The sequence below is a fragment of the Anomaloglossus baeobatrachus genome, chromosome 10 (assembly GCF_048569485.1).
Source record: "Anomaloglossus baeobatrachus isolate aAnoBae1 chromosome 10, aAnoBae1.hap1, whole genome shotgun sequence".
NCBI lineage: Eukaryota > Metazoa > Chordata > Amphibia > Anura > Aromobatidae > Anomaloglossus > Anomaloglossus baeobatrachus.
The window spans coordinates 64,377,913-64,404,059 of record NC_134362.1 but is presented as its reverse complement, the minus strand read 5'-3'; the positions used below and the strand labels follow the sequence as shown (position 1 = coordinate 64,404,059).

The window sequence follows — 26,147 nt, the reverse complement described above, 5'->3', positions numbered from 1 at the left end:
ACTATTAGATCAGGCGGGCTGCCAAGCCATACCCCACCTGTGTATCATGCACGGACAGAAATTCTACAATGCAAGGCCCAACAGAAAGGGGCCTGGCTGTATCCTGTACAAAAAAATATGAGGTTTTTGTTGGTATTTATGGCAATAAAACGTAAGCCTACAACCCTCGTCACGGGACCTCATGCTTGTAGGTCCCTACAGTAAATATAAACATAGCAATAAAAAGAGGAAAATTTCCTCCAAAAATTAAGTATTACTTACAGCAAGATGTATATTGCTGTAAGTAATACTTAATTTTTGGAGGATATTTTCCTCTTTTTGTTGCTATGTTTACAAATATTACATTTACAAATTTACCTATGCTTCTATGTAATAATATACTGGGTAGTTTGTAAAATGAGTGACGAGATGCTTCCTTTGTCTGTACATAGTAAAACAAGTGTATTGTGCCAACTACTGATCATGTTTTCGGGGTAGGTGAAGTTCTTATGCGAAGGGGCCCACCAGAGAATTCTCCTGTTCTTCTGTGGGCCAGTACAAGCCTGCTAGATACAGATTATGAAAAAAATAGGTACTCAATGTTTTCTAACCCTACTAATTCCATATAAAATAGATTATATTAATCAAGTTAACATTGTTACCTTCTTAGGTGGGCAACCACTTATTGTTGTTGGAACTATTGGAGTTGAGGTGGTTGGTTTTACAGGTGTAGGTGTTGAGGATGTTGTTGTAGGTTTTGTAGTGGGTGTAACAGTGGTTGTAGGACAATTTCCTTTGTGTCTTTCAGCTTCACAATGGTCATTGCAGATTGCATAGAAGATGCACCCTTCTGCATCAGTCTTGTTATAGATGGTTTGACCTAAAAAATGTTTGCAAAATTAATTATAGATGGGACTAAGAGTTAAAAACATTTCTAATTATCAATATGTTGAATCAAAGTAATAACACAATTACACTTACCTGGTGAAAAGTATTTGTTTTCACTTTCGAAATGGCAGAAGCATTTTGTAGTCTTTGTAGGTGTAGTCTCAGTTGTTGTTGGTGGTTTTGTAGTTGTTGTTGTTCTTGTGGTTGTAGTTGTGGTTTTTGTTGTAGTTGGTGGCACTGGAGTAGTTGTAGTAGTAGTGGTTGTTGTTGAAGTGGTTGTAGGTGTTGTTGTTGGAGGAGGAGTTGTGCTGCAATGGCTGTAGTCATCACAACATAAAACCTTTATCTGGTAATTATAACATTGCTTAACTTTTCCAGTTTGATCTTTGTTGTTGCACACCAGACCAACATTGGCATCACACTGAACTATCTGTCCAACATTATCGATACTGATTTCTGGGAAATCTTCAGCTCTGCATTCAATATTTTGTGGATGTTTACATATTTGTTTGCCTTTAGCCATTATGTTCTCAAAGGTTTCTTTATCTCCTCCATCAAGTCCAGAAGTAGGACTATCAACATCAATCCACTTTGTCCACTTGCATTGTGGTTTGCAACCTGGTGATGGAGGTATAGTAGTGGTAGTGGTTGGTGATGTTGTAGTAGTAGGAGGTGTGGTGGTGGTTGTAGTTGGAGGCACTGGAGTAGTTGTAGTAGTTGGTGGTGTGGTGGTAGTTGTAGTTGTTGTTGTAGTGGTAGTTGGTGGTGGTGTTGTAGTAGGTGGGGTGGTGGTTGTAGTTGGAGGCACTGGAGTAGTTGTAGTAGTAGTTGTAGTAGTTGGTGGTGTTGTAGTAGGTGGGGTAGTTGTAGTTGGTGGCACTGGAGTAGTTGTAGTAGTAGTGGTTGTTGTTGACGTGGTTGTAGGTGTTGTTGTTGGAGGAGGAGTTGTGCTGCAATGGCTGTAGTCATCACAACATAAAACTTTTATCTGGTAATTATAACATTGCTTAACTTTTCCAGTTTGATCTTTGTTGTTGCACACCAGACCAACATTGGCATCACACTGAACTATCTGTCCAACATTATCGATACTGATTTCTGGGAAATCTTCAGCTCTGCATTCAATATTTTGTGGATGTTTACATATTTGTTTGCCTTTAGCCATTATGTTCTCAAAGGTTTCTTTATCTCCTCCATCAAGTCCAGAAGTAGGACTATCAACATCAATCCACTTTGTCCACTTGCATTGTGGTTTGCAACCTGGTGATGGAGGTATAGTAGTGGTAGTGGTTGGTGATGTTGTAGTAGTAGGAGGTGTGGTGGTGGTTGTAGTTGGAGGCACTGGAGTAGTTGTAGTAGTTGGTGGTGTGGTGGTAGTTGTAGTTGTTGTTGTAGTGGTAGTTGGTGGTGGTGTTGTAGTAGGTGGGGTGGTGGTTGTAGTTGGAGGCACTGGAGTAGTTGTAGTAGTAGTTGTAGTAGTTGGTGGTGTTGTAGTAGGTGGGGTAGTTGTAGTTGGTGGCACTGGAGTAGTTGTAGTAGTAGTGGTTGTTGTTGAAGTGGTTGTAGGTGTTGTTGTTGGAGGAGGAGTTGTGCTGCAATGCCTGTAGTCATCACAACATAAAACTTTTATCTGGTAATTATAACATTGCTTAACGTTTCCAATTTGATCTTTGTTGTTGCACACCAGACCAACATTGGCATCACACTGAACTATCTGTCCAACATTATCGATACTGATTTCTGGGAAATCTTCAGCTCTGCATTCAATATTTTGTGGATGTTTACATATTTGGTGGCCTTTATCCATTATGTTCTCAAAGGTTTCATTATCTCCTCCATCAAGTCCAGAAGTAGGACTATCAACATCAATCCACTTTGTCCACTCGCATTGTGGTTTGCAACCTGGTGATGGAGGTATAGTAGTAGTGGTAGTGGTTGGTGATGTTGTAGTAGTAGGAGGTGTGGTGGTGGTTGTAGTTGGAGGCACTGGAGTAGTTGTAGTAGTAGTAGTTGGTGGTGGTGTGGTGGTAGTTGTAGTTGTTGTTGTAGTGGTAGTTGGTGGTGTTGTAGTAGTAGGTGGGGTTGTGGTTGTAGTTGGAGGCACTGGAGTAGTTGTAGTAGTAGTTGTAGTAGTTGGTGGTGTTGTAGTAGGTGGGGTAGTTGTAGTTGGTGGCACTGGAGTAGTTGTAGTAGTAGTGGTTGTTGTTGAAGTGGTTGTAGGTGTTGTTGTTGGAGGAGGAGTTGTGCTGCAATGCCTGTAGTCATCACAACATAAAACTTTTATCTGGTAATTATAACATTGCTTAACGTTTCCAATTTGATCTTTGTTGTTGCACACCAGACCAACATTGGCATCACACTGAACTATCTGTCCAACATTATCGATACTGATTTCTGGGAAATCTTCAGCTCTGCATTCAATATTTTGTGGATGTTTACATATTTGGTGGCCTTTATCCATTATGTTCTCAAAGGTTTCATTATCTCCTCCATCAAGTCCAGAAGTAGGACTATCAACATCAATCCACTTTGTCCACTTGCATTGTGGTTTGCAACCTGGTGATGGAGGTATAGTAGTAGTGGTAGTGGTTGGTGATGTTGTAGTAGTAGGAGGTGTGGTGGTGGTTGTAGTTGGAGGCACTGGAGTAGTTGTAGTAGTAGTAGTTGGTGGTGGTGTGGTGGTAGTTGTAGTTGTTGTTGTAGTGGTAGTTGGTGGTGGTGTTGTAGTAGTAGGTGGGGTTGTGGTTGTAGTTGGAGGCACTGGAGTAGTTGTAGTAGTAGTTGTAGTAGTTGGTGGTGTTGTAGTAGGTGGGGTAGTTGTAGTTGGTGGCACTGGAGTAGTTGTAGTAGTAGTGGTTGTTGTTGAAGTGGTTGTAGGTGTTGTTGTTGGAGGAGGAGTTGTGCTGCAATGGCTGTAGTCATCACAACATAAAACTTTTATCTGGTAATTATAACATTGCTTAACTTTTCCAGTTTGATCTTTGTTGTTGCACACCAGACCAACATTGGCCTCACACTGAACTATCTGTCCAACATTATCGATACTGATTTCTGGGAAATCTTCAGCTCTGCATTCAATATTTTGTGGATGTTTACATATTTGTTTGCCTTTAGCCATTATGTTCTCAAAGGTTTCTTTATCTCCTCCATCAAGTCCAGAAGTAGGACTATCAACATCAATCCACTTTGTCCACTTGCATTGTGGTTTGCAACCTGGTGATGGAGGTATAGTAGTAGTGGTAGGTGTGGTGGTTGTAGTCGGTGGCACTGAAGTAGTAGTAGTAGTGGTAGTAGTTGGTGGCACTGGAGTAGTTGTAGTAGTGGTAGTAGTTGGTGTTGTTGTAGGTGGGGTTTCTGTTGTAGTTGGTGGTACTGGAGTAGTTGTAGTAGTGGTAGAAGTTGTTTGAGGAGTTGTGCTACAATCACTGTAGTCATCACAGCACAAAACCTTTATCTGGTAATTATAACATTGGTTATTGTCTACTTGATCTTTGTTGTTGCACACTAACCCTATAGTGATGTCACACTGAACTTTCTGCCCAATACTGTCAATACTAATTCCAGGGAAATCTTCAGCTCTGCATTGAATATCTTTTGGATGTGTACACATACTTTTATCTTTAGCTATTATGTCTTCAAAGGTTTCCTTATCTCCTCCATCAATGCCAGATGTAGGAATACTAACGTCAAGCCAGGTTGTCCATCTGCATTTTGGTTGACAATGAGCTACAGAACTAGTTGGAGCAGTAGTAGTGGTAGTAGTAGTAGTTGGTGTTGTTGTAGGTGGGGTTTCTGTCGTAGTTGGCACTGGAGTAGTTGTGGTAGTGGTAGTAGTTGGTGGCACTGGAGTGGTAGTAGTTGGTGGCACTGGTGTAGTTGTAGTAGTGGTAGTAGTTGGTGGCACTGGAGTAGTTGTAGTAGTAGTAGTAGTTGGTGTTGTTGTAGGTGGGGTTTCTGTTGTAGTTGGTGGCACTGGAGTAGTAGTAGTAGTGGTAGTAGTTGGTGGCACTGGAGTAGTTGTAGTAGTAGTAGTAGTTGGTGTTGTTGTTGTAGGTGGGGTTTCTGTCGTAGTTGGTGGCACTGGAGTAGTAGTAGTAGTGGTAGTAGTTGGTGGCACTGGAGTAGTAGTAGTGGTAGTAGTTGGTGGCACTGGTGTTGTTGTAGTAGTGGTTGTAGTTGGTGGCACTGGAGTAGTTGTAGTAGTGGTAGTAGTTGGTGGCACTGGAGTAGTTGTAGTAGTGGTAGTAGTTGGTGTTGTTGTAGGTGGGGTTTCTGTCGTAGTTGCTGGCACTGGTGTAGTTGTGGTAGTGGTAGTAGTTGTTGTAGTAGTAGTTGGTGGCACTGGAGTAGTGGTAGTAGTTGGTGTTGTGGGCCCTTCACAGTGACTGTAGTCATCACAACACAGAACTTTTATTTGATAATTTAAGCATACTTTAAAATCTCCATCCTGTTCTTCATTTTTGCAAACGAGACCAAATGTAAGATTGCATTGGACCACTTGCCCAATTCGACCAATTGGTGTTGCTGGGAATTTCTCTGATCTGCATTGTAAGCCATCAGGCTTTACACAAAGTTTGTGTCCTGCAGCCCTGATATCTTGATATGTCTCAAAATCTCCTTCATCTTTACCAACTCCAGGCAAATGGACATCAATCCAATTTGTCCATTTACATTGTGGTTGACACCCAGGAGTTGGAGTGTTAGAAGTGGTTGTACTTACAGGAGTAGTTGGAGGAGAAGTTGTCTTCATTGTGGTTGTAGATGGTGTTGTGGTAGGGTGTGTCACTTTTGTGGTAGTTGGCTGTGTGGTTGAAGGGGTTTCCGTTGTGGTTGGGATTGTTGTGGGAGTAGTTGGATGTGTTGTGGGAGTAGTTGGATGTGTTGTGGTACACTTTTCAAAACTACAACACATGACTCTGATTTGATAATTATAGCAGATAGGAGGCAGCTGCTGCTTGTTCAGACAAACCAGTCCAAATGACACATTGCACTGTACAATTTGTTCAAGCTCTGCTAATGGTGTGTCTGGGAACCGTTCAGCTCTGCACTCAATATCTCGTGGATGAGTACATATAGATAATCCCTTGTGTTTTATATTTTCATAGGTGTCAAAATCTCCATTATCCATTCCTGCTTTAGGGTAACTGGCGTCAAACCACTCTGACCATCCGCAGACCTCTTTAACACATATTGTGCTTGGATGTGTTGTTTCTATAGACAAAAAAGTATAAATTTCACTTTAAAAAAAAGTAGATGAATTTATAATGAAAATGAGAGACAAGTAGATAGATAGATGGCTGGATGGATGGATGGATGGATGGATGATGGATGGATACACAGACAGATAGGACAGATGTATGAACAGATGGATGGATTGACAGCTGGATGGATAGATGCATGAACATATGGAGAGATAGATAGATAGATAGATAGATAGATAGATAGATAGATAGATAGATAGATAGATAGATAGATAGTTGGACAGATAGATAGATAGAGGGATAGATAGATAGATAGAGGGATAGATAGATAGATCGATAGTTGGATAGATAGATAGTTGGACAGATTGATGGATGCATGAACAGAAGATAAATACAAATAGATAGATGGATGGATGGATGAATGCACAAACAAATAGATGGATGGACAGATGTATGAACAGATGGATGGATGCATGAACAGATAGATAAATAGATGCATGGATGGGTGGATGGATGCACATAGATAGATAGACAGATGGATGGATGAACAGATGGATAAATGGATGCATGAACAGATAAATAGATAGATGGATGGATGCACGAATAGATGGTTGGATGGATGGACAGATGGATGGATGGATAGATGCATGGACAGCTGAATGGATGGATGCACAGAAAGATAGATAGATAAAAGATAGATAATAGATAGATCTAAACGATTGTAATAAGAAAAATTTGAGTAAAAATAATTTCCCTTCTGTTACTTGAAAAAGCATGGATAATTTAAGGAAATTCAATCTGTAGTACATTCTTACAGTTTCTAAAACTATACCTGTAACAATGGTAGAGGGCTTTGTTGTTGTGGTAAAGGTAAAGTGTGTTGTGGTGGTGGTGGTGGTAGTAGAGCAGTGAAGAACATCTCTGGAAATGGTGCCATTTTCCTTGCAGATAGCGGTAAGGCAGCCTCCGATGCTATCAGTGGTGTTATATATAACATCATTGTAATTATACTTTTTACCATTGTATTCACAATGGCATGCTGTAAAAACAGAGTGTGAAGAGAATCATTAACACATCAATGAGTTTTATAAATAATTCATGAGCATAATTTTAAGAGGAAGTGTCTATAGGGATGGGTCAACTAGTAATCTAAGACCATCACATCATATGTAGCTGTTTTTCCGATACAGAACTCCAAACCGCAAGACCTAATTCACAAGATTCTCACTGCCTGAAGTCACCACTAGGGGGAGCATCTGAGCTTAGTGAATACAGTTTAGTGATGGAATGTTGTCTTAAAATTTGGAGTTCCAAAAAATCAGAGTTCTATCCACTATAAAGAAATATTAAGAAAATAACCAGATTCAAAATGTGGAACTTTTCAGATAAAAATAAAAGATTGTGCTTTAAGAAAAAAATTTAAATTAAAAAAATTTAAACTATATTTTACTTTTTGGGAATAAGTCAGATATAAGCACAACAAGGTACATATAGGAAATTAGATCTTGAATTATTACATAAATAATAATAATAATAATAATAATAATAATAAACAATACCATAAAATAAGAATAATAACATAACACTAAAAATAATAGTAATAATAATAATAATAATAATAATAATTAGGGATGATCGCATACCTCAAATATTTGGCTTCGCGAATATTTGCCGAATAGGTCGCCGCTATTCAACTATTCGCGAATATTCGTTGTGCAATGTAAGTATATGGGGAACTCAAATAACAACTATTTGGAACTATTCGGGCTTCCGATAGACTTACATTGCGCATCGAATATTCGCTTAGCGTCGACCTATTCGTTGGATATTCGCGAAGCCGAATATTTGAGGTATTCGATCATCCCTAATAATAATACATTTTATTTATGTAGCGCCAACATATTTCGAAACACTTTATAATTAAGTTTATATTTATAAGATGGTTTACACTGTATGTAACTTTGCAAAATATAGTCAAACAGATATTGCTATTGATAATGATGCTATATTTTAGATGATTCTGATTTTCAATAATTGTTTGGATATTCTTATAAGAAATGAACATTTACCTTCTTTCTGGAACTTGCATTCTATTCCTGACATACTGCATGTGCTGTAGATACAAAAATTCAAGATTTTTTAGGTATGTGAGTAGGTAGAGATTAAGATGAGCAAACCCAAGGTTTGGTTTTTGTACCAAACACAGACTTTACAAAAAAAACAAAGTTCGGATTTTGAGTTTTGGTGCTTTATGTATGCAAACCACTATTGCAGTGCTCGGGTACACTCAGTGCTCAGCCCAGTGTGAGCTGCTTGCACTGTTTGATTTGCTCACACTGGGGGTACAAACAGCATGATCAGATGTAGAGTGTACAAAAAAAAAAAAATGGGATAACTCTGTTCACCCACCCCTGGAAGAGATCTGTCTATGGCTGGCTGTATGTAGACAGAGACCCAAACTGTCCACTTAATGACTTTCATTGGGGTTCAGGTCAAGTCTGGTTCCCAATCCGAACTTTATCTAAAGTCCAGAGGAACCTGCCAAACCAAGCTTCCACAGGTCCGCTCATCTCTAGTAGAGATACTTTACAAGATCTAAGTCATAAAATACATATATGTTCTTATATATAACATTTCCACAGTAATATTGTCCTTTTTATGAACTGTTAACTGGATCACTTACCAAGTCTTACAGTTCTCAGTGGTAGGTACAGCTTGTCCAACTTTGTAGTGATTTTCTTCATCATCGTAGCAGCCGCACTGAGCCACACACTCCATATCTTCTTCGTCAAAGAATGGTGTAGCTGCTGGACAACTTGGGTAACATCCTACCCGGTTACGAGAAAACAAAAGTGTTAGATTACGAAAAATGTAGTTAAGGTAGACACCATCTTCTCCATGTGCTAATGCTCGCCGTAGACTTTAGATTTGTTTCTGACAGGTCCACTTATCAATGAATTTTCTAACTATGGGGCTTGACGGAAATCAAGAATATGATAAGTTCAGTTGGATTGTAAAAACATTTTTTGTCTGGAGAAATGGGCTTTCTGTTCTCAAAGTATGGCTCATCTGTCGGCCCCAAAATGCATCCGTGTTGACTTAAAAATAACTTCAAGATTATGGTTGAAATGAGAGCTATTCTCATACCTTCTAAGCCAGAGAGATCGTGCATACATTTTCCACTAGGGTTCCTACAAGTCTTCATACATGGAGCACCACAAGGTTTGTAGTGCCACTCACACACTCCTTCAGGGTTGTAATAATCGCAGAAAAGAGCTAGAGAACAAAGCAAAATTCAAGGTTTACATATAAATATGTATAGAAACCTATAAATAAATCTTTACATATAAATTATAGTAAATTCCAAGGAAACCTACGACCATGAGAAGAAGCTAATTGAAACATGACATTGTGTATCATTATGGTACTCACGACAGATACTGGGGGTTCTCCAGCTAACACAGACTCCAAATTCTCCGCATGCCTGGGCATAGGCTGCCACAGCGGTACAGAAACATTCACAGTCTCCACCAGAATCACAAGCGCAAGAATCCGTGACACAGGCTTCATAGTACTTTGAGGGGTCAATCTGAAAAAATAATATTTTTTTAATTAAGATTTCTATGTGATTTGGACAGTGAACCATTGATGTAAATTCTTGTATTTTCCTATGTATAATTTTTTAGTGTGTGATTTATGTTTTTTTCTACCACCTCATTGTGGACTTTTCAATCTTCTGTTGACTTGAAGAGACAAATGTCGGCAAAATTTCCCCCAACTCTGTGCCCGTTTTTTCATGTAAGAATAGACATGTAATAACCCTCTATCGGAGCCTTCTATATGAAGCTTCTCTCCCAAGAGAAAGGGCATGTTGTGATTCATGGAGCCCTCAAACCCAATTAACCTGATACCAGCAAATTTCTGCAGTTTCTCATGGATTTTTGACTATTATATACTACATATTAGGATAGGATCATGGAGATAGGAATAACCCTTTAACAGTGAATCCATCAGTGACCGTAGGTATTATTTTCTTTCGAATTTTCAAGGTTCAACTTTGATTTGGAGCAAAAGCTATGTGTTCTACTGAGAAGAATTTACCAACATTATACAAAGGATATCACAATATGCAATAAGGATGAAAAATATCTCAATACAGAAGTATATTAAGAACGAAAATAATTAATATAGTAGGGACCTCATACCTGGGCATGGCAGGCAGAAAAGACTTTACTGTTGATGATACTACATTGTTTCTGTGACCAGGATTTCCTGTATGGGTTGGCATTGCAGGCATCTTTGGGTTCTTTGGCATCAGGACAGGTTCCAGAAATCTTCCAGCTGTTTCCAAACTCAGTAACATCTCCAACCACAGACTGACTTCTTGTGGTGAAGTCATTGTTACCGTCTCCATCGTAGTTTCCACACAGACCACAAACTTTACCCTGTGATATGGACATAGTTAATTTATTAGGGTTAGACCATTGACTTTCATATTCTACAGCTTGGTCTATATTGTCCTTCAATGGCAGAAAAATAAAAGCCCAATGATATAGAGAAAAGTTTTACCTCAAAGTCTTTACTGAGCTTGATGAACATGCTGGTCCTTTTGTCCCACATGAGAATGAGGCCGTTATCGGCTTCGATGACCAGGTAAATACCCATATGTCTGACTTTGTATGGAACGACTCCTCCAATACCGCGTTCTACCACTTCAATGTGCTCTTCAGTGAGAATTAACTCATATGTCTGCAAATGGAAAATTCATTCCTCAATCATAACAATTCATACAAAAACCCATCTCAGTCCCAACAAACCTTTTGTTTCAGATAGCAAAAAACTGACCACAAAGTTCTAAATTTTGGCAACCTTATAGACCACCAGATTTTGCCACTTCAGGCTGACAATACTGCATGGCTACCATCACGGCATGACAACCATGAGTGGTGTATGGGGCCCAGTGAAAAGGGGGGCCCGGCCCGGGACTAAATAAGCTAAGTAATTACCCCAGGCCGGGCCCCAGTCACAGCTGCAGCAGAGGGGCCCAGCCGTGTTGCTTTGGCCACTACACATGACTAATGTGCATGTGAAGTACTTCAAGGGCATCACATGCAAATTATCCATGTGCTAGAGGCAGAGCCAGAGGAGCAGAGTTTGTCATCCCGTGACCCAGTGTGCAGCAGCGTGATGAGGTCATCACTCTGCAACCTTATCACATGGCCCTGAAATTTATTAATCGATTATGTTCAGACTCAAATGGAAATACCTCCTCTATGAAATCCTTAAGTCTGGCTAATATTTCTTAACAATCTCAATATGCATTTCTTACCCCCAGGAAGACTTTAATGCTTTTAGAACAAGTGGTTCCAGTGGTTCCGCATGGGATGTTTTCAGTGATGACTCTGAAGGTACTGTCACTTCCCGCTTTGCCACAATGATCCTAAAATCCAAAAAATAGACATTTATAATAAGTAAATTAATGGGCATGAATGGATATGCTACACCTACTTTAATTTGCATCATGTAATTTATTATACCTGAGCAAGTGTATATTCACAGTCTCCATTAAAGCTGTAGCGTTTTCCATCAAAGGTAATGTAATGACCATCACCATACACAGCACAGGTACCAAGGCAGGGGTCGTTTGTACACTCCCACATACGGTCTTTGCAGGTACTATTAAAATATTTGAAAAATTAGAAATGACCCCTTTTCACATATTTTTAGGTAAAGTTTGTTTATCCTTGGCCAGAACTGAACTCTCATACCAAGTGTTGCATTTCGTCTTAATCTTCTCGCCTGGTTGATATGTGGCATCATTGTGAATACATGGGCACTCTTTTTCATTGATGCAACTGCCTTTGCCATCTGAGACCAGACCTGCAGGGCACACACAGCCGGATACGCATTTTGCACTGTACTGTAAGATATAAAACAATAGATATGTATTTAATTAACGTAGCATGTATAGATCAAGCACCCATCTCCATTAATCTTGTACACATAACGTGTAATCTCTTTTCCATTTGGACCACTTTAAACATTTAACAAACCATTAACATCCTAGGGTAATTAGTTCCATACTCTTTTTGCTCTAACAGTAAAAAATTCTTACTCATTCCATCACACCATAATAAAACAGTATGCAGTTAGCTATTTAGCTCCATCTAGTGGTGACTGCAGGTAAACGAAAGACAAAAATTAACTGACCTCATTAGAAATGTTATAAAAGGGGACATTTTTTTCTTATTAGAAACTTTATACATTTATTATGATGTTTTATTTCATTTTTATTCTATATCTCAGTTGTCAGAAATACTCACACAAGCCATGTCCAAGGTCTGACAACTCTTCTGGCATTCCGCACCCTTGGTCCCCACTGAAACATTCTTGCAATCAAGATAAACCATAGGAGCAGTACAAGCTGAAACCACAAGATACAGGAAAGTATTTTAAGAGGATAAAAATGTGAAATAAATTAGAAAAATATTGAGAAAATTCTAGCAAAAGGAGTTTCAGAAGGAAAGTAAAACACTAGCAGGGCATCAGGGTAAAAGGGGTGGTGCCAGAAAGCATTTATGTCTTGGCCATTGTATTTATATACAGGGCTAAGGTGCCGAACTACCGGTAGATTGATTATTATTGGCATTACATTCACCATTATAAAAAAGTGTATGTAAAGGAAATCTGTCAGCAGGTTTTTGCTATGTAAGCTGAAGACAGCATGCTGCAAGGGCTAACACAAAGAATTCAGGGATGCCTGTCTTGTCAAGGTCTGATCTGTTGCTTTTTGCTATGTTTATTTAAGCAGAAGGACTTCTCATTGCTCGGGCTACAATGTCACATACATGGCAGTCTGGCACGTCCCTCCTCTGATTGACAATCTCTATAGAGAGTCCTGTGTGGGCTGGGGCAACTCTCTCAGCTCTGCTACATGACTATATTTAACACTAGAACTACTGAACTCGTGACACCTATATAGAAATACATGGTGCAAAGTAGTCAAAATGACTACCTCAGTAGTTCTAGTGTTAACAACACTGTGTGAGAACGGCTGCAGTCAGTAATCTAAGTGGTACATCATTGGATTCAGAATCTCTTTGCCTACATAATGCTGCTCTCAGATAAGGTAACAAAAATCTGCTGACAGATTCCCTTTAACTACTCTGGCACATGCCTCTTAATATATTTGGCACATTTTGGATTGACCTAAGGTCTGTATATTATTTATACATAGACTATTGGAAGTCTAGATTTGCGTCAAAATTTTCTGACTTCAATATTACTAAACCTTTTGAAAAGGTGGAGACCACACCACTTCCCGTGACCTCCCAATATAGAAAAAAGTTGCACTTTTTGGTTAAAACAAGAGATGAACCTTGATTTGGGGATTTTTTTAAGGCAAAAAGACAAAACACTAGTGCAAATTTTCCCCAAAATCAATGCTTCATGTTCAAAAAAGTGTACTTATGACTGTTCGGAGGCTAACAAATTAATATTCTTACTTGGTACGACTGTTCCAATACAGGTGAGTTTTCCCAGATTGCAAGTGCTGCAAACAAGAGAATATTGAAGTTATGTTTTATAGATGCAGCATTGGTATAAAATGCTCATCTACGGTTAGCCACACTCACCACATGATGCCATTGTCATGGACAACTTCTCCGGAAGGCACGGCGGAACCTTTAAAGTAACATGGGCAGGCTTCGGCGGGAACACATTTGCCGCTGTCATCCATGTAGTAGTCTTTGGCACAAGTGCAGCCATCCACAGGGGTAAACTTGATGTTACAGGTGATATCTGGCTCACTGAGGGATCGGCATGTAGGCTGGCAAGTGCTGGTGGAGTAGGTGTATGTCAATGTTTTTGGGCAGTTGTTCATGTATTTAGCTGTGTATGAAAAAAAAAGTTAATTAAAATGGATAATATATATTGAAATTCAATTCCGTACATGCTGGGACTGGCCCACAGGAGAACAGGAGAATTCTCTGGTGGGCCCCTGTGCTGGAGTGAGCCACTAACTTCCCAATATGAGCAGTACTTCGTCCCATTACATTATTCACTATGTACAGAAAAAAAAGCAGCATCTCATCATTCACTAAACAATCTTCCCAGTGCATTATTACATAGAAGTCCAGATAAATGTGTAAATGAGGCTAATGTAAAATTTGCATATAGCTGAACAGTGAGCCCCTAGAAACAGTGTTACTGGTGGGCCCCCAGAATCAGTGTTACTGATGGGCCCTCATAATCAGTGTTACTGCTGGACCCCCATAATCAGTGTTACTGGTGAGCCCCCAGAAACAGTGTTACTGGTGGACCCCCATAATCAGTGTTACTGGTGAGCCCACAGAATCAGTGTTACTGGTAGGCCTCCAGAATCAGTGTTACTGGTGGGCCCCCAGAATCAATGTTACTGGTAGGCCTCCAGAATCAGTGTTACTGGTGGTTCCCCAGAATCAGTGTTACTGGTGGGCCCCTAGAATCAGTGTTACTGGTGAGCCCCCAGAATCTGTTACTGGTGGGGCCCCAGAATCAGTGTTACTGGTGAGCCCCCAGAATCAGTGTTACTGGTGGACCCCCAGAATCAGTGTTACTGGTGAGCCCCCAGAATCAGTGTTACTGGTGAGCCCCCAGAATCTGTTACTGGTGGGGCCCCAGAATCAGTGTTATTGGTGGGCCCCCAGAATCAGTGTTATTGGTGGGCCCCCAGAATCAATGTTACTGGTGGGCCCCCAGAATCAATGTTACTGGTGAGCCCCAGGAATCAGTGTTACTGGTGAGTCCCCAGAATCTGTTACTGGTGGGGCCCCAGAATCAGTGTTATTGGTGGGCCCCCAGAATCAATGTTACTGGTGGGCCCCCAGAATCAATGTTACTGGTGAGCCCCAGGAATCAGTGTTACTGGTGAGCCCCCAGAATCTGTTACTGGTGGGGCCCCAGAATCAGTGTTGCTGGTGGGCCCCCAAAATCAGTGTTACTGGTGAGCCCCCAGAATCAGTGTTACTGGTGAGCCCCCAGAATCTGTTACTGGTGGGGCCCCAGAATCAGTGCTACTGGTGAGCCCCCAGAATCAGTGTTACTGGTGGACCCCCAGAATCAGTGTTACTGGTGAGCCCCCAGAATCAGTGTTACTGGTGAGCCCCCAGAATCTGTTACTGGTGGGGCCCCAGAATCAGTGTTATTGGTGGGCCCCCAGAATCAATGTTACTGGTGGGCCCCCAGAATCAATGTTACTGGTGAGCTCCAGGAATCAATGTTACTGGTGGGCCTCCAGAATCAGTGTTACTATTGGGCCCCCTGAATTAGTGTTACTGGTGGGCCCCCAGAATCAGTGTTACTATTGGACCCCCTGAATTAGTGTTACTGGTGGGCCCCCAGAATCAGTGTTACTAGTGGGCCCCCTGAATCAGTGATGCTGATGGGCCCTTGGCAGCTCAGTCCAACACTGATTCTATATAGAATGTTACTGTTAATCAATGAGTTTTAAAAGGTTCTTTAAGATTTTGGGGCTTTTTTAAGTTTTTTTTAGTAAAACAGCACCACTGTGGGTTGTTTTTGGTATTGCAGCTCAACACTCTACACAGAAATGAGAGAATGGAGTTTGGTTCTTTGAGAATTAATATACCAAGCCATTAATCTCTTTAGATCTCTAAGCACATACATTATGTTTATTTCTTAAAGACTTACTGCAGACATCACTTCTCCATTCGGTCACTATGACTCCTTTGACCGCACAGGCGTGGGCGTAGGATGACAGGGAGGCACACATGCAATCTTCACTTTTCTCGCAGTTACAGGTATCAAACATACAGTTCTACAAAAGACAAAACCATAGTTATCGGTGACTGTCAATTATTTACCATATTTTTCGGACTATAAGACGCACCCAAATTTGGACAACAGAAAATAAGAAAAAAATATTAATATTAAAATTACTCTTAAGATGTAAAATTGTGGAGGGAGTAATGTCACTAATGTTGGTCTAAAGCTGTGCTCATTTCTTGGTGCTTTAGGGTAGAAAACGGGGGTAATGTATTATTCCAAAGTGGTAGAAGTATATAAGGCTTATACCAAAAGGGTGTTATATATTGTCCCCAGCAGTGACATACAAAGGCTCATACAGTTACTTTGATACATTTTTAGGACCTCCCAGAAAGAATCTATTTTGTCATTTGTCATACGTCCAAATTGGACCCCCTTACCTGTTGGTAAACTTGTGGATTGACAGAAGCATGGCAGGCGGCAAATGGACCAGTTGGGTCGGATATAAGGCCGCACCAATGCTGGGCATATTGCTCTATAGTATGGGAAAATAGCAAATATAAGACAATATAGTCATCAAAATTCAGCTCTAAGTTTCTTCATTGAAATTGAAATACTAAATTTAGGCCTTGGCTTAGGCTTTTCTTAGGCTTAGGCTTGGACAACTGATATAACTAATGCCAACCTTACCATTTTCAACACTCAGAGAGCAAGGGTCTTCATAGACATTCTTAACATTGACACAGTCTGCTTGGGTCTTCCATGTGTTGGCAAAGGAAGCAGCTGTTCCTTCAATGACACCACTGATGGTCTGGAAGTCGTCCGATTGTTTGTCATTGAAGTTTCCACAGAGACCTGAGAAGATCAATATCTATAAGAAGAATTCCATCCATAGTACGACTGATATAGTGTAGGCATTAAGGGAAAGTCAAACCTACCGCATGTCTGATCCTTGAACGTTGGGTCCAACGCCACATAAACCTGCATAAATGGAGTCAGCTGAGCCACCACTTGTACTCCCAAGTTTGTCTCAACAACAATGTAGAACGATGAAGGTCTGAACATGGTTATATTGGCTGTAATGAAATGTGGTACAATTAATAAAAAAACATGGCAGATGACATGACCACGACAATCACCGAATTAAAGGTAATCTCAATGTGATATCCTACCTGCAGATACCGGCAGCTGAGTGTAGATGCTGTTTACAAAGACACTACCGCAAGGCTTGATGACAATGATCTGTTTGGATAAGAAGATAGAAAAGGAGTGAAGATGAAGATGCATTCTAAGTATTCTTCTAATAATCAAAAGATACCATTAATATCATAACCTAGAAAGTAAAAAAATATAGCTAAGATATACCATCACTTTCTACAATGAGTGGATAGGTGCAGCTTTTTCAAAACACGTGGATTAGCATACGCAGCCTACATGCTGCCCGCTCTGCAATAATTGGGTCCCAAAGGTCAGGCCACCAAGAAATGATGACGTATGCTAAAAATATGCTTTCAGATACTATAACTAGAATTATACTTTAATTATACATAGTTTAAGACAAGGCAGCAATAAGAAGCAAATGAGCAATAGATTATTATTATACACTTTACGTAACAGCAATACTGAAAATAAAAAAAAGCATCGATCACAATGGGATTTATGCAAACACAGTGAAAATAAGTGTATGAGCAATATAGTGATTGTGTGTCTAGAAAACATAAATGGGCATTGTACTGGATTATGGGAAGCCAACGTGATTATCACTTACTGTTTCTCCTCCATTAAGGATGAGAGTAGCACTCTTAAGGCAAGTCTCACTTTCGGTCAGACCACATTTACGCAGCTCTGTCAGTATGGTAAAAGAGTTTCCATTGCAATCCTGAATGGAGAAAAATGGAAATGAAATGTTAGAGAACATAATCATAATATTGTACTGCATGACATGTTAGATGGATGGATGGATGGATGGATGGATGGATAGATGAACGGATGGATGAATGGGTGGATGGATGGATTGACGGGTGGATGGATGGATGGATGGATGGATGGATTGACGGGTGGATGGATGGATGGATGGATGGATGGATGAGTGGATGGATGGATGGATAGATGGATGGATGGATGGATGGACACTAGTTGACGATTGTATCCCCTTACCTTGGTCAGTACATAGTTGCAGTCTCCATGTACGTTGTAATGAGTTTGATCATACGTTGTAATATGTGATCCTCCATCAATAGAACAGGTTGCAGGGCACGGCAGGTTGTTGCAGTCCCACTTTCCTCCATTGCACACACTGAAAAAATATAAGTAACTATTAAAACCCAATGTTACACCGATTCAAAATAATAGACAACACATCTGAAATATATATAGAAATGCCTGCCTGGGTGCAAATGAGGTTTTTGTAACAAAAAAGTATACTTCTAAGGCCATAGAATTTCCTTTTCATTGTTCATTTGCTTCCTAAATCCAAGTTTCCAAATCGTTACTGCAAATGACAGTCTGTAAAGCCTTTATCTAGCTGAGTAGTTAGCAAAAATATTACAAAAACATCGGAGCTTCTAGTTCTAGTTATGAATTTATTAGAACAAGGAGATAAAAAGCTATATTAAAACTGTGAAAGGCAATAAACAAAAGAAAGTTGGCAACAAATGCATCAGAAAGGAGAATGTTGAGACATCACTCCTGAGGTAGTCAAAGGCGAAACGTACGTCGGAATCCTGGGGTCCTGATTCAAATTTTGTTTCCCTTTCTATAGTATGTTTTGTAATTGATATATGCAGTGTATTTATTTATTTATTCATATATTTATTACACTGATTTCATTAAATTCTATCACATTTATTTGCTATATCTTATGTTTATATGTTATTTTTTTTATTTTTTGTTATAGAGAATACATTATTTTGTAGTTCACACCCTCTTTTCTTAGACGTTTGTGATGACTTTTATTTTGTGTATTACTTCCACAATTTTAATATAGCTTTTTATCTCCATGTTTTATTAAAATTATATATTTTTATAAGGTATCTATTTTTTTAGGTTATTCCCTCTCTTTTTGTGTAGCCTAGACAGTATGTATTACATATCCCCTTTCTGATACATATGTTGTGAACTTTCTTTTGTGTATTGCCCCCCACAATTTTATCTCCATATTGTAATACAATTATATATTTTTATGATGTCTATTTTTTTTAGATTATTCCCTCTCTTTTTGTATAGCTCAGGCACTTTGTATTATATACTCCACTTCCTGATATTTGTTGTGAACTTTCTTTTATATATTGCTCCCCACAATTTTAATATAGATTTTGATCTCCATGTTGTTGTAAATTATATATTTTTATGATATATCTATTTTTTTAGGTTATTCCCTTACTTTTTGTGTAGCGTAGACAGTATTTATTATATACTCCCCTTTCTGATGCCTTTGTTGTATTGCCCCACAATTTTAATATATCTTTTTATCTCCACGTTCTAATAAAATTATATATTTTATATCTATTTTTTTTGTTATTCCCCCTCTTTTTGTGTAGCTTAGACAATATGTACTATATACCCCTTTCTAATACGTTTGTTGTGAACTTTCTTTTATGTATTGCCCCCACAATTTCAATATAGATTTTTATTTCCATCTAGTTATAAATTATATATTTTTATGATATATCTAGTTTTTTTAGGTTATTTCCTCTCTTTTTCTGTAGCTTAGACAAAATGTGTTATATATTCCTCTTTCTGATAAGTTTGTTGTATTGCCCCTCGCAATTTTAATATGGCTTATTATCTCCATGTTCTCATAAAATTATATATTTTTATGTTATATTTATTTTTTAGGCTATTCCCTCTCTTTTTCTGTAGCTTAGACAAAATGTATTATATATTCCTCTTTCTGATAAGTTTGTTGTATTGCCCCTCACAATTTTAAAATAGCTTTATATCACCATGTTCTAGTCAAATTATATATTTTTATATTGTATCAAATTGTTTAGGTTATTGTGTATCTTAGACTGTTAACATTGTGAAAATAAATTTTTACAACTTTTGTACACCCTTGCCCTTTTTGTTGTCAGGCACCCAAACTAGAGGAACGCCAAAAAAAAATAAAAAAAAAGATGACAATAATTAGAATGCTGTGTTATGTTTTCGTTGTAAGCTAGAATTTTGTATTAAATAACGTTTGTTGGTTTAGGTGGCCTTTTTCCAAAATGTGTAGAGAGGTAAAGCAAAGTTGACAATCTCCAAGAACCAGTTCTTATCTCTATAAGCCAAAGTCAATAGTCAAAAGATTAGACCCAGGCTGTGAACAATACATATCAGGGTGGTGATGTCTTACAAGCCCAAAAATGTCACATCGCTTATCAATTAATCAAAGAGAGGAGTTTGCACTTGATCACTCAATGTTTGATTGAAGGGTGTTATTTTTATTAATCTGAGTGCATGCTAATATTATGATTGGCTACGAATTCATGTGACACACCACCCATTTGGTAAAAGGGCAGCTCTCCGCTGATACCACTTTATGTAAATATTCAGTGCAGTTACGCTCATAGCGTTATCATTTGGACTCCATCTTTTCTTGATACATGAACCTGGATAACATATTATGACCCTCACTGGCGGACACAGACAGAAGAGACCCCTGTGCAAAAACAATATATGTGCCCTTTGCAGCCCAAAGAGCTCATCAACGTGCACAGTTTCACCTGCTTTGGAGGATAGAAATGGGCCCCATTACCTCTAGGGCCCCAGGTTGCACCAATGATATATCCGCCTCTGAAAACCCTATAGATCATTTCAACCAATGCTTCAAATTATGCTACTGAGATGGTGGAAAACTGGTGCACAGTTTTTTGTAACTAAGCCTATGATATACTCACCAAGTGCTGCAGGATGTGCTGTATGATGTTCCAGCAGCATAGCTGTTACTGTTGAACGTACATGAGCATTGTTCAAGTGGGACACAGCCGGAGTTATTAATGTCATTAAATATGGTCCCTAAAACAAACAGCAAAATTAGTTGACTTTTCCTAAGTGAAGGTCCATTTCTTTTCAAACAGGGCTCTGTGGAGCCAAATAAGGTTCCTTACTAGTGATGAGCGAGCACTACCATGCTCAGGTGCTCGGTACTTGAAACGAGCAGGTCGGATGCCTGGACATGCGTGACTCGTATACCCAGTATAATGGAACTCAATAGGAACTTCAAGCGATTTTCCGGAAGATCTTACGGAAAAATGCTTGAGGTTCTTTGACTTCCATTATTCTTGGGATAATATTCGCGGCCATCTGAGCATTCGATGTGATTGCTTTGAGTACTGAGCACTCAAGCATGGTAGTGCTCACTCATCACTAGTTACGAGTACTGAACACCTGAACATGGTAGTGCTCGCTCATCACTAGTTACGAGTACTGAGCACCTGAGCATGGTAGTACTCACTCATCACTAGTTACGAGTACTGAACACCTGAACATGGTAGTGCTCGCTCATCACTAGTTACGAGTACTGAGCACCCGAGCATGGTAGTGCTCGCTCATCACTAGTTATGAGTACTGAGCACCAGAGCATGGTAGTGCCCACTCATCACTAGTTACGAGAACTGAGCACCTGAACATGGTAGTGCTCACTCATATCTAGTTATGAGTACCAAACACCTGCGCATGGTAGTGCTCACTCATCACTATTCCTTACAGCGAAATTAGGGTTCCCAAAGAGAGAAGAACATTAGAAATAGTTGCATGGTTTGCTTAACAATGCAAACATTTTTCAAAGGTTCCTTGATTGCAAAAAGTTTGTAGCTACTCTGTTAAGACAACATAGAAAACACATACCTGGAGGGCAGAAGCAGCCTTCTAAACAGTGATTTTCACATAAATTACTTCTCTCTGGGTTGGTGCAAGTGTCTGCACATGGAGATCCACATTCCTGGTATTGCATGTTGAAGGGACATGTTTTAGCTGAAAGTAACAAAGCGTTATATTAGGGGCCTGTCAATGATAATGTACCTTGTAACTAACAAGCAAGTTGAGGGCGTCCACAACCATGACCACTATTACCATGGTAGACACCCAAAACTGAACATTTAATTGAACAGTGTGTTGTATATTTATTTAATGTACTTAGCATAAAGCCTTAAATTTCCGATTTTTGTACACATTGTGCCAAGTTCTTGTGTTTGTACAAATCCAACCGTAGAAGATACTTACGGCACAGATCTTTATTTCTCCAGTTCTGTGGTTCGGCTCCAGCATGAGCACATTGCCTTGAGTACTCAGCAAATGTATCACACAAGCAAAGAGCAACAGTTTTGCTATTACACCGGCACAGGTCTTGCACACAAGCTTCAATGTATTGTTCGACAGCCACCACTGAATGGCAATTTGAGAATGCTCCACCCAGAAGAATCGACTCACAGATGTTCTCCTGCAATAAACAGAGGCGCTTAAAAACTTCTAAACAAATCAATGTGACAGAACTGTTCCTAAAACATTTATGGTGTTCTTTGAGCTCCAAATATACCAAATAAAACTGGTCTTAACATATTACTATGGGTTGGTATCCCATAATGGCCATTCCTATGACCTTTACTTACATAATCGGTACAGTTGCTCTTGGGTGTAGGAGGCACATCATGGCATTGTTCTGTGGGTCCATCCAACTTCTGAAGATTTCCAAACTGGGACTCTGTGATTTGGATTCCTACAGACATGAAAAAGGTGAACCATAAGATGAAGAAACATTAGATGATACATGAGATGAATCCAAACTTGGCATTTGTAAGACCAGTAATGCCTAATGCATTGAAAGCTCCGTATCAGTGTCACAAAAATAATATTTATGTGTGGAAGTACTCTATGTATATCAAGATATTTTACTAGAATGTAAAATACAAGTATGTTAATATAGAAGACATGAAATCTAACCATTGGAAATGAACTCATTGTGGATAGAGATGCCGTTGAAATCCCCACACAACCCACAAGTCTGGTTGGAATACTTCTCATCCAGTTCCAGCTGCAAAAAAAGGGAAAAGGAAACATTTTTATTAGGAAAAACGATATCAAAGGTCAAGATAAAGTCTTCTGCAACTGACTGACCATTTTCTACAATGGTTAAGATATATCAATTCTGTGGTCTTACCAGTAGACTATCATCATCGTTCCACATGAAGACCAGACCAAGCTTGGAGGTCAGTGAGAGATATACTCCATGTTTCTCAATCTGAATGCCAGAACCACTGAAAGGCAGCTGAACCCTGTACCCGAACAGGAGATCAGTAATTAATAAAACATGTCACATTTGTTTTATTTTTAATTTTTCAATCGATTAATAAGGACACTCACTCATTTCCATTTATTGAGACCGTATTGCGATTAATCTGAACTATAAGTCCATCAAGTTTCATGGTGATCTTCTCGATGACTGGAGTGTTGTCCACAACGGTACGACGGATTTGGATGTTGAAGTCTTCATATGAGCTATGGCAGTGAGATGCATAGACATAGTTACAAGTACCAGGGAAGTAGAATATGTCTCCATCAAAGTTCTTGAAATGGAAGTTCCCCCAGGTACTGCAAACTCTGTTATTGTGGGCTGTGTTGATAGCTGCAAGTAAAATAGAATAATGTAAATTTGATTGCAGTTAACATAATTATACTAATAAACAGGATAATGGCAAAAATTGTTGCATTTGTTCAGCTCCAATGACCCAAGGAACGGTTTACTGTGCTTAGAGGAAGCAGTGAATAAACAAGGCACCACTCATGATACTTGGTCACGACAAGATGGAAGAATCTGGTTCTTGTTTGCTATCCTCAACCATCTCCATAACCCTTATTTTGTGCCTACTGGAAGACTCCTTTATAGGTTTCCATCATAGACTTTCAAAACTCAATATCAAATAAATGGAGGACAACCTTGACTTTGTCCACTCTCGGAAACACCTGTCTTTATGGTTTATATGATTATGTATAGAAAATGCATAATGGGGTTAGATATTGTTTTTTTCTTAGCATATTTGTAGAATATTAACATAACCTCATTGACTTACCTCTCACTACGGTTTGTGACGCCACCGGGATGACTGATATTCTTGGAGGTCCAGTTAACAGAACTGAAAATAGTTGGAGAGGATGTTAGGAGAGTAATAGATAATGTTTGATATCAGCATTATTGATGTATTTCTCTAACATATCAGCATAATAAACCATTTTGTAATCATTGGTTTAATAAATATAAGTATGTCATTCTGAGAAATATCACTTACCGGTTGGTTGTTTGCTCTTTTGATGTTGTTGTCCTTGCATTGTCTGATCAATGTCGTAGTCAATTGTCTCATCGACATGGTAGTCTTCATATTCCTGAGCTAAAGAAAAATAAAATAAGGGTGCATTTAACAAAATGGGGTTTCAAAAAGGAAGACCTATTGTAGATTTATTATCTGATAAAATAAATACCAAATATCAAGTTTATTCACAGCTCATAACTCTTTCCATCTCTAGTTGGAGTAAAGTAAAGTTCCCATGTCTAGTAATCATCCGTTAGATTGGGTCTAGCCATCTGTTGGCAAAAAAGTTGTGCAAACGCAATTTTTCGTCCGTTTTGAAAAAAATGATTTTCGCATTATTCATTTTTTTAACATTGGAGTCTATGTAAAACGGATCTCGTTAACTGATTGCTATTTGGCCAGCCGTTTTTCTTGCATTTGTAAAAGATCCCTTATTTTCTTTCTGGATCAATTTCAAATAGAAGATAAATAGCAATCAGTTAACGGATCCATTTTCCGTAGACTTCAATGTAAAAAAATGGATCCTGCAAAAATCAATTTTTTACAAGTGGACAAAAAAGTTGTGTTTGTAGGACTTTTTGTGAACGGATTTCTGCAGGATCTGTTCTAATGGATGATTACTAGACATGTGAACTTAGCCTTAGTGAAATGAAGAAAAAGCATATGTATTACATTGCTACCCTGTATAATAAGGTACAATTGATTAGACAGTAAAGCTGATTAGTGCTCACATTACTACTGTCAAGCATGCCTAGCTCCAGCAAATACAAGAATAGAGGAACTAATGAAAAAATATGATTTTTCATTTAATTTCTTCTTGAATTTGTGCTGGTCTTTGGTGATGGAGTTTAGAATTCCTCTACTTGTATGTATCTATAATATATTCCTGTAATTTTCAAAATTTCAACATACCCAAACAAATATTTGGCTAGACTTAAAATAACATTTTATATAGTGCACATGATTGACCTATGTATAACCATGCAACTATAAGGCTAGGCTCACAATTATCCACAGCTCTCCATTGAGCACTACGTCAGGGTTTCTGTCGGAATCTCCAAACACCAGGATTCCGATGGGAACTCAGTCATCGTCCCAACTGGGTCATTCACTAAAATGAAGCCAATTGAGCCACTATATGGCCGCCATCCTGACAGTATTCGTCTTTTTCCTACTACATTTTCTGCATGTCGAAAAAAAAGACGAAAACAGCCAAGGCGGAAGCCAAACTGTGACTTTGAATGGCGCCATCGGAGATATGGTCGGAGTTCTCATTGGAATCAAGTTGTTTGGGAAGTCCAACAGAAACCTCAATGTAGTCTTTGATGGAGAGCCTAGCCCAAGTGGAAAAGATTCTCTCATTAATATTATCCAACCAACACATTGTGTTGTGACAAATAAAGATGTCACAAGAGAAAACTTATAGCAATATGAATGGCTCCGAAATAAAACCCAATACAATCCCATTATTATCTAACAGTCTGAAGATCAAAATGTGAACAAACATAGGGTTTCTTTCTGCATTTCTTGTGTAAAACGTACAGATAAGAATCAATATTACTCCTTTTTCCTATATTCATGTCTTGGTGCTCTGGAATGTAATCATACACCTGTTCTCCACCTGCTACTTGGAAATAAGATTCACTTTCACTTAGATTTCAGCTGAGATGAGTCATTGGTGTTATAAGTGTTTTAAAGATTAAAGGTGCCGATAGACAGCTTGATAATGGTTTATTACTCTATTGTATGGATTGATTCATTAAATATATACTATATTGATGCTGTAATGCTCATTTCTCCTGTTCTTTGCTATAAAAGCTCTTACAGGGTTGGTCCATGAACTGTACGCACAAGAAATAAAGTTTATAAGGTTTTATCGTATGCAGTTTGTTATAATAATGCATAGATTTACAGGGAAAACATAAAATATACTCACAATTGTAGATATATTCACAATGTATAAATGATACAATAGGTGAACAATATGGCAAAGTGGATATTATCACGATGTTCGGGCTGCGCTCATGGA

At 38.9% G+C, this 26,147-nt stretch overlaps 1 protein-coding gene across 1 annotated transcript in view; it reads right to left on the bottom strand.

Annotated features, from left to right (window-relative positions):
- The window catches only part of LOC142255371 (mucin-5AC-like), a 44,455-nt gene that overhangs the window by 17,408 nt on the left and 900 nt on the right, over window positions 1-26,147 (bottom strand). The window contains exons 2-32 of the mRNA XM_075326947.1: window positions 24,098-24,196; window positions 23,882-23,944; window positions 23,175-23,436; window positions 22,972-23,086; window positions 22,755-22,845; window positions 22,424-22,530; window positions 22,038-22,254; window positions 21,663-21,788; window positions 20,714-20,831; window positions 17,991-18,129; window positions 17,602-17,712; window positions 17,006-17,075; window positions 16,772-16,909; window positions 16,524-16,688; window positions 16,274-16,368; window positions 15,759-15,885; window positions 13,703-13,958; window positions 13,574-13,620; window positions 12,392-12,492; window positions 11,837-11,988; window positions 11,606-11,744; window positions 11,398-11,508; window positions 10,638-10,817; window positions 10,274-10,513; window positions 9,501-9,657; window positions 9,216-9,344; window positions 8,752-8,896; window positions 8,138-8,181; window positions 6,901-7,107; window positions 961-6,078; window positions 642-859 (exon numbers count right to left, since the gene is read on the bottom strand). Of these exons, the coding sequence (XP_075183062.1) occupies window positions 642-859; window positions 961-6,078; window positions 6,901-7,107; window positions 8,138-8,181; window positions 8,752-8,896; window positions 9,216-9,344; window positions 9,501-9,657; window positions 10,274-10,513; window positions 10,638-10,817; window positions 11,398-11,508; window positions 11,606-11,744; window positions 11,837-11,988; window positions 12,392-12,492; window positions 13,574-13,620; window positions 13,703-13,958; window positions 15,759-15,885; window positions 16,274-16,368; window positions 16,524-16,688; window positions 16,772-16,909; window positions 17,006-17,075; window positions 17,602-17,712; window positions 17,991-18,129; window positions 20,714-20,831; window positions 21,663-21,788; window positions 22,038-22,254; window positions 22,424-22,530; window positions 22,755-22,845; window positions 22,972-23,086; window positions 23,175-23,436; window positions 23,882-23,944; window positions 24,098-24,196 (9,287 nt within the window). The remainder of the gene's footprint in view (window positions 1-641; window positions 860-960; window positions 6,079-6,900; window positions 7,108-8,137; window positions 8,182-8,751; window positions 8,897-9,215; window positions 9,345-9,500; window positions 9,658-10,273; window positions 10,514-10,637; window positions 10,818-11,397; window positions 11,509-11,605; window positions 11,745-11,836; window positions 11,989-12,391; window positions 12,493-13,573; window positions 13,621-13,702; window positions 13,959-15,758; window positions 15,886-16,273; window positions 16,369-16,523; window positions 16,689-16,771; window positions 16,910-17,005; window positions 17,076-17,601; window positions 17,713-17,990; window positions 18,130-20,713; window positions 20,832-21,662; window positions 21,789-22,037; window positions 22,255-22,423; window positions 22,531-22,754; window positions 22,846-22,971; window positions 23,087-23,174; window positions 23,437-23,881; window positions 23,945-24,097; window positions 24,197-26,147) is intronic.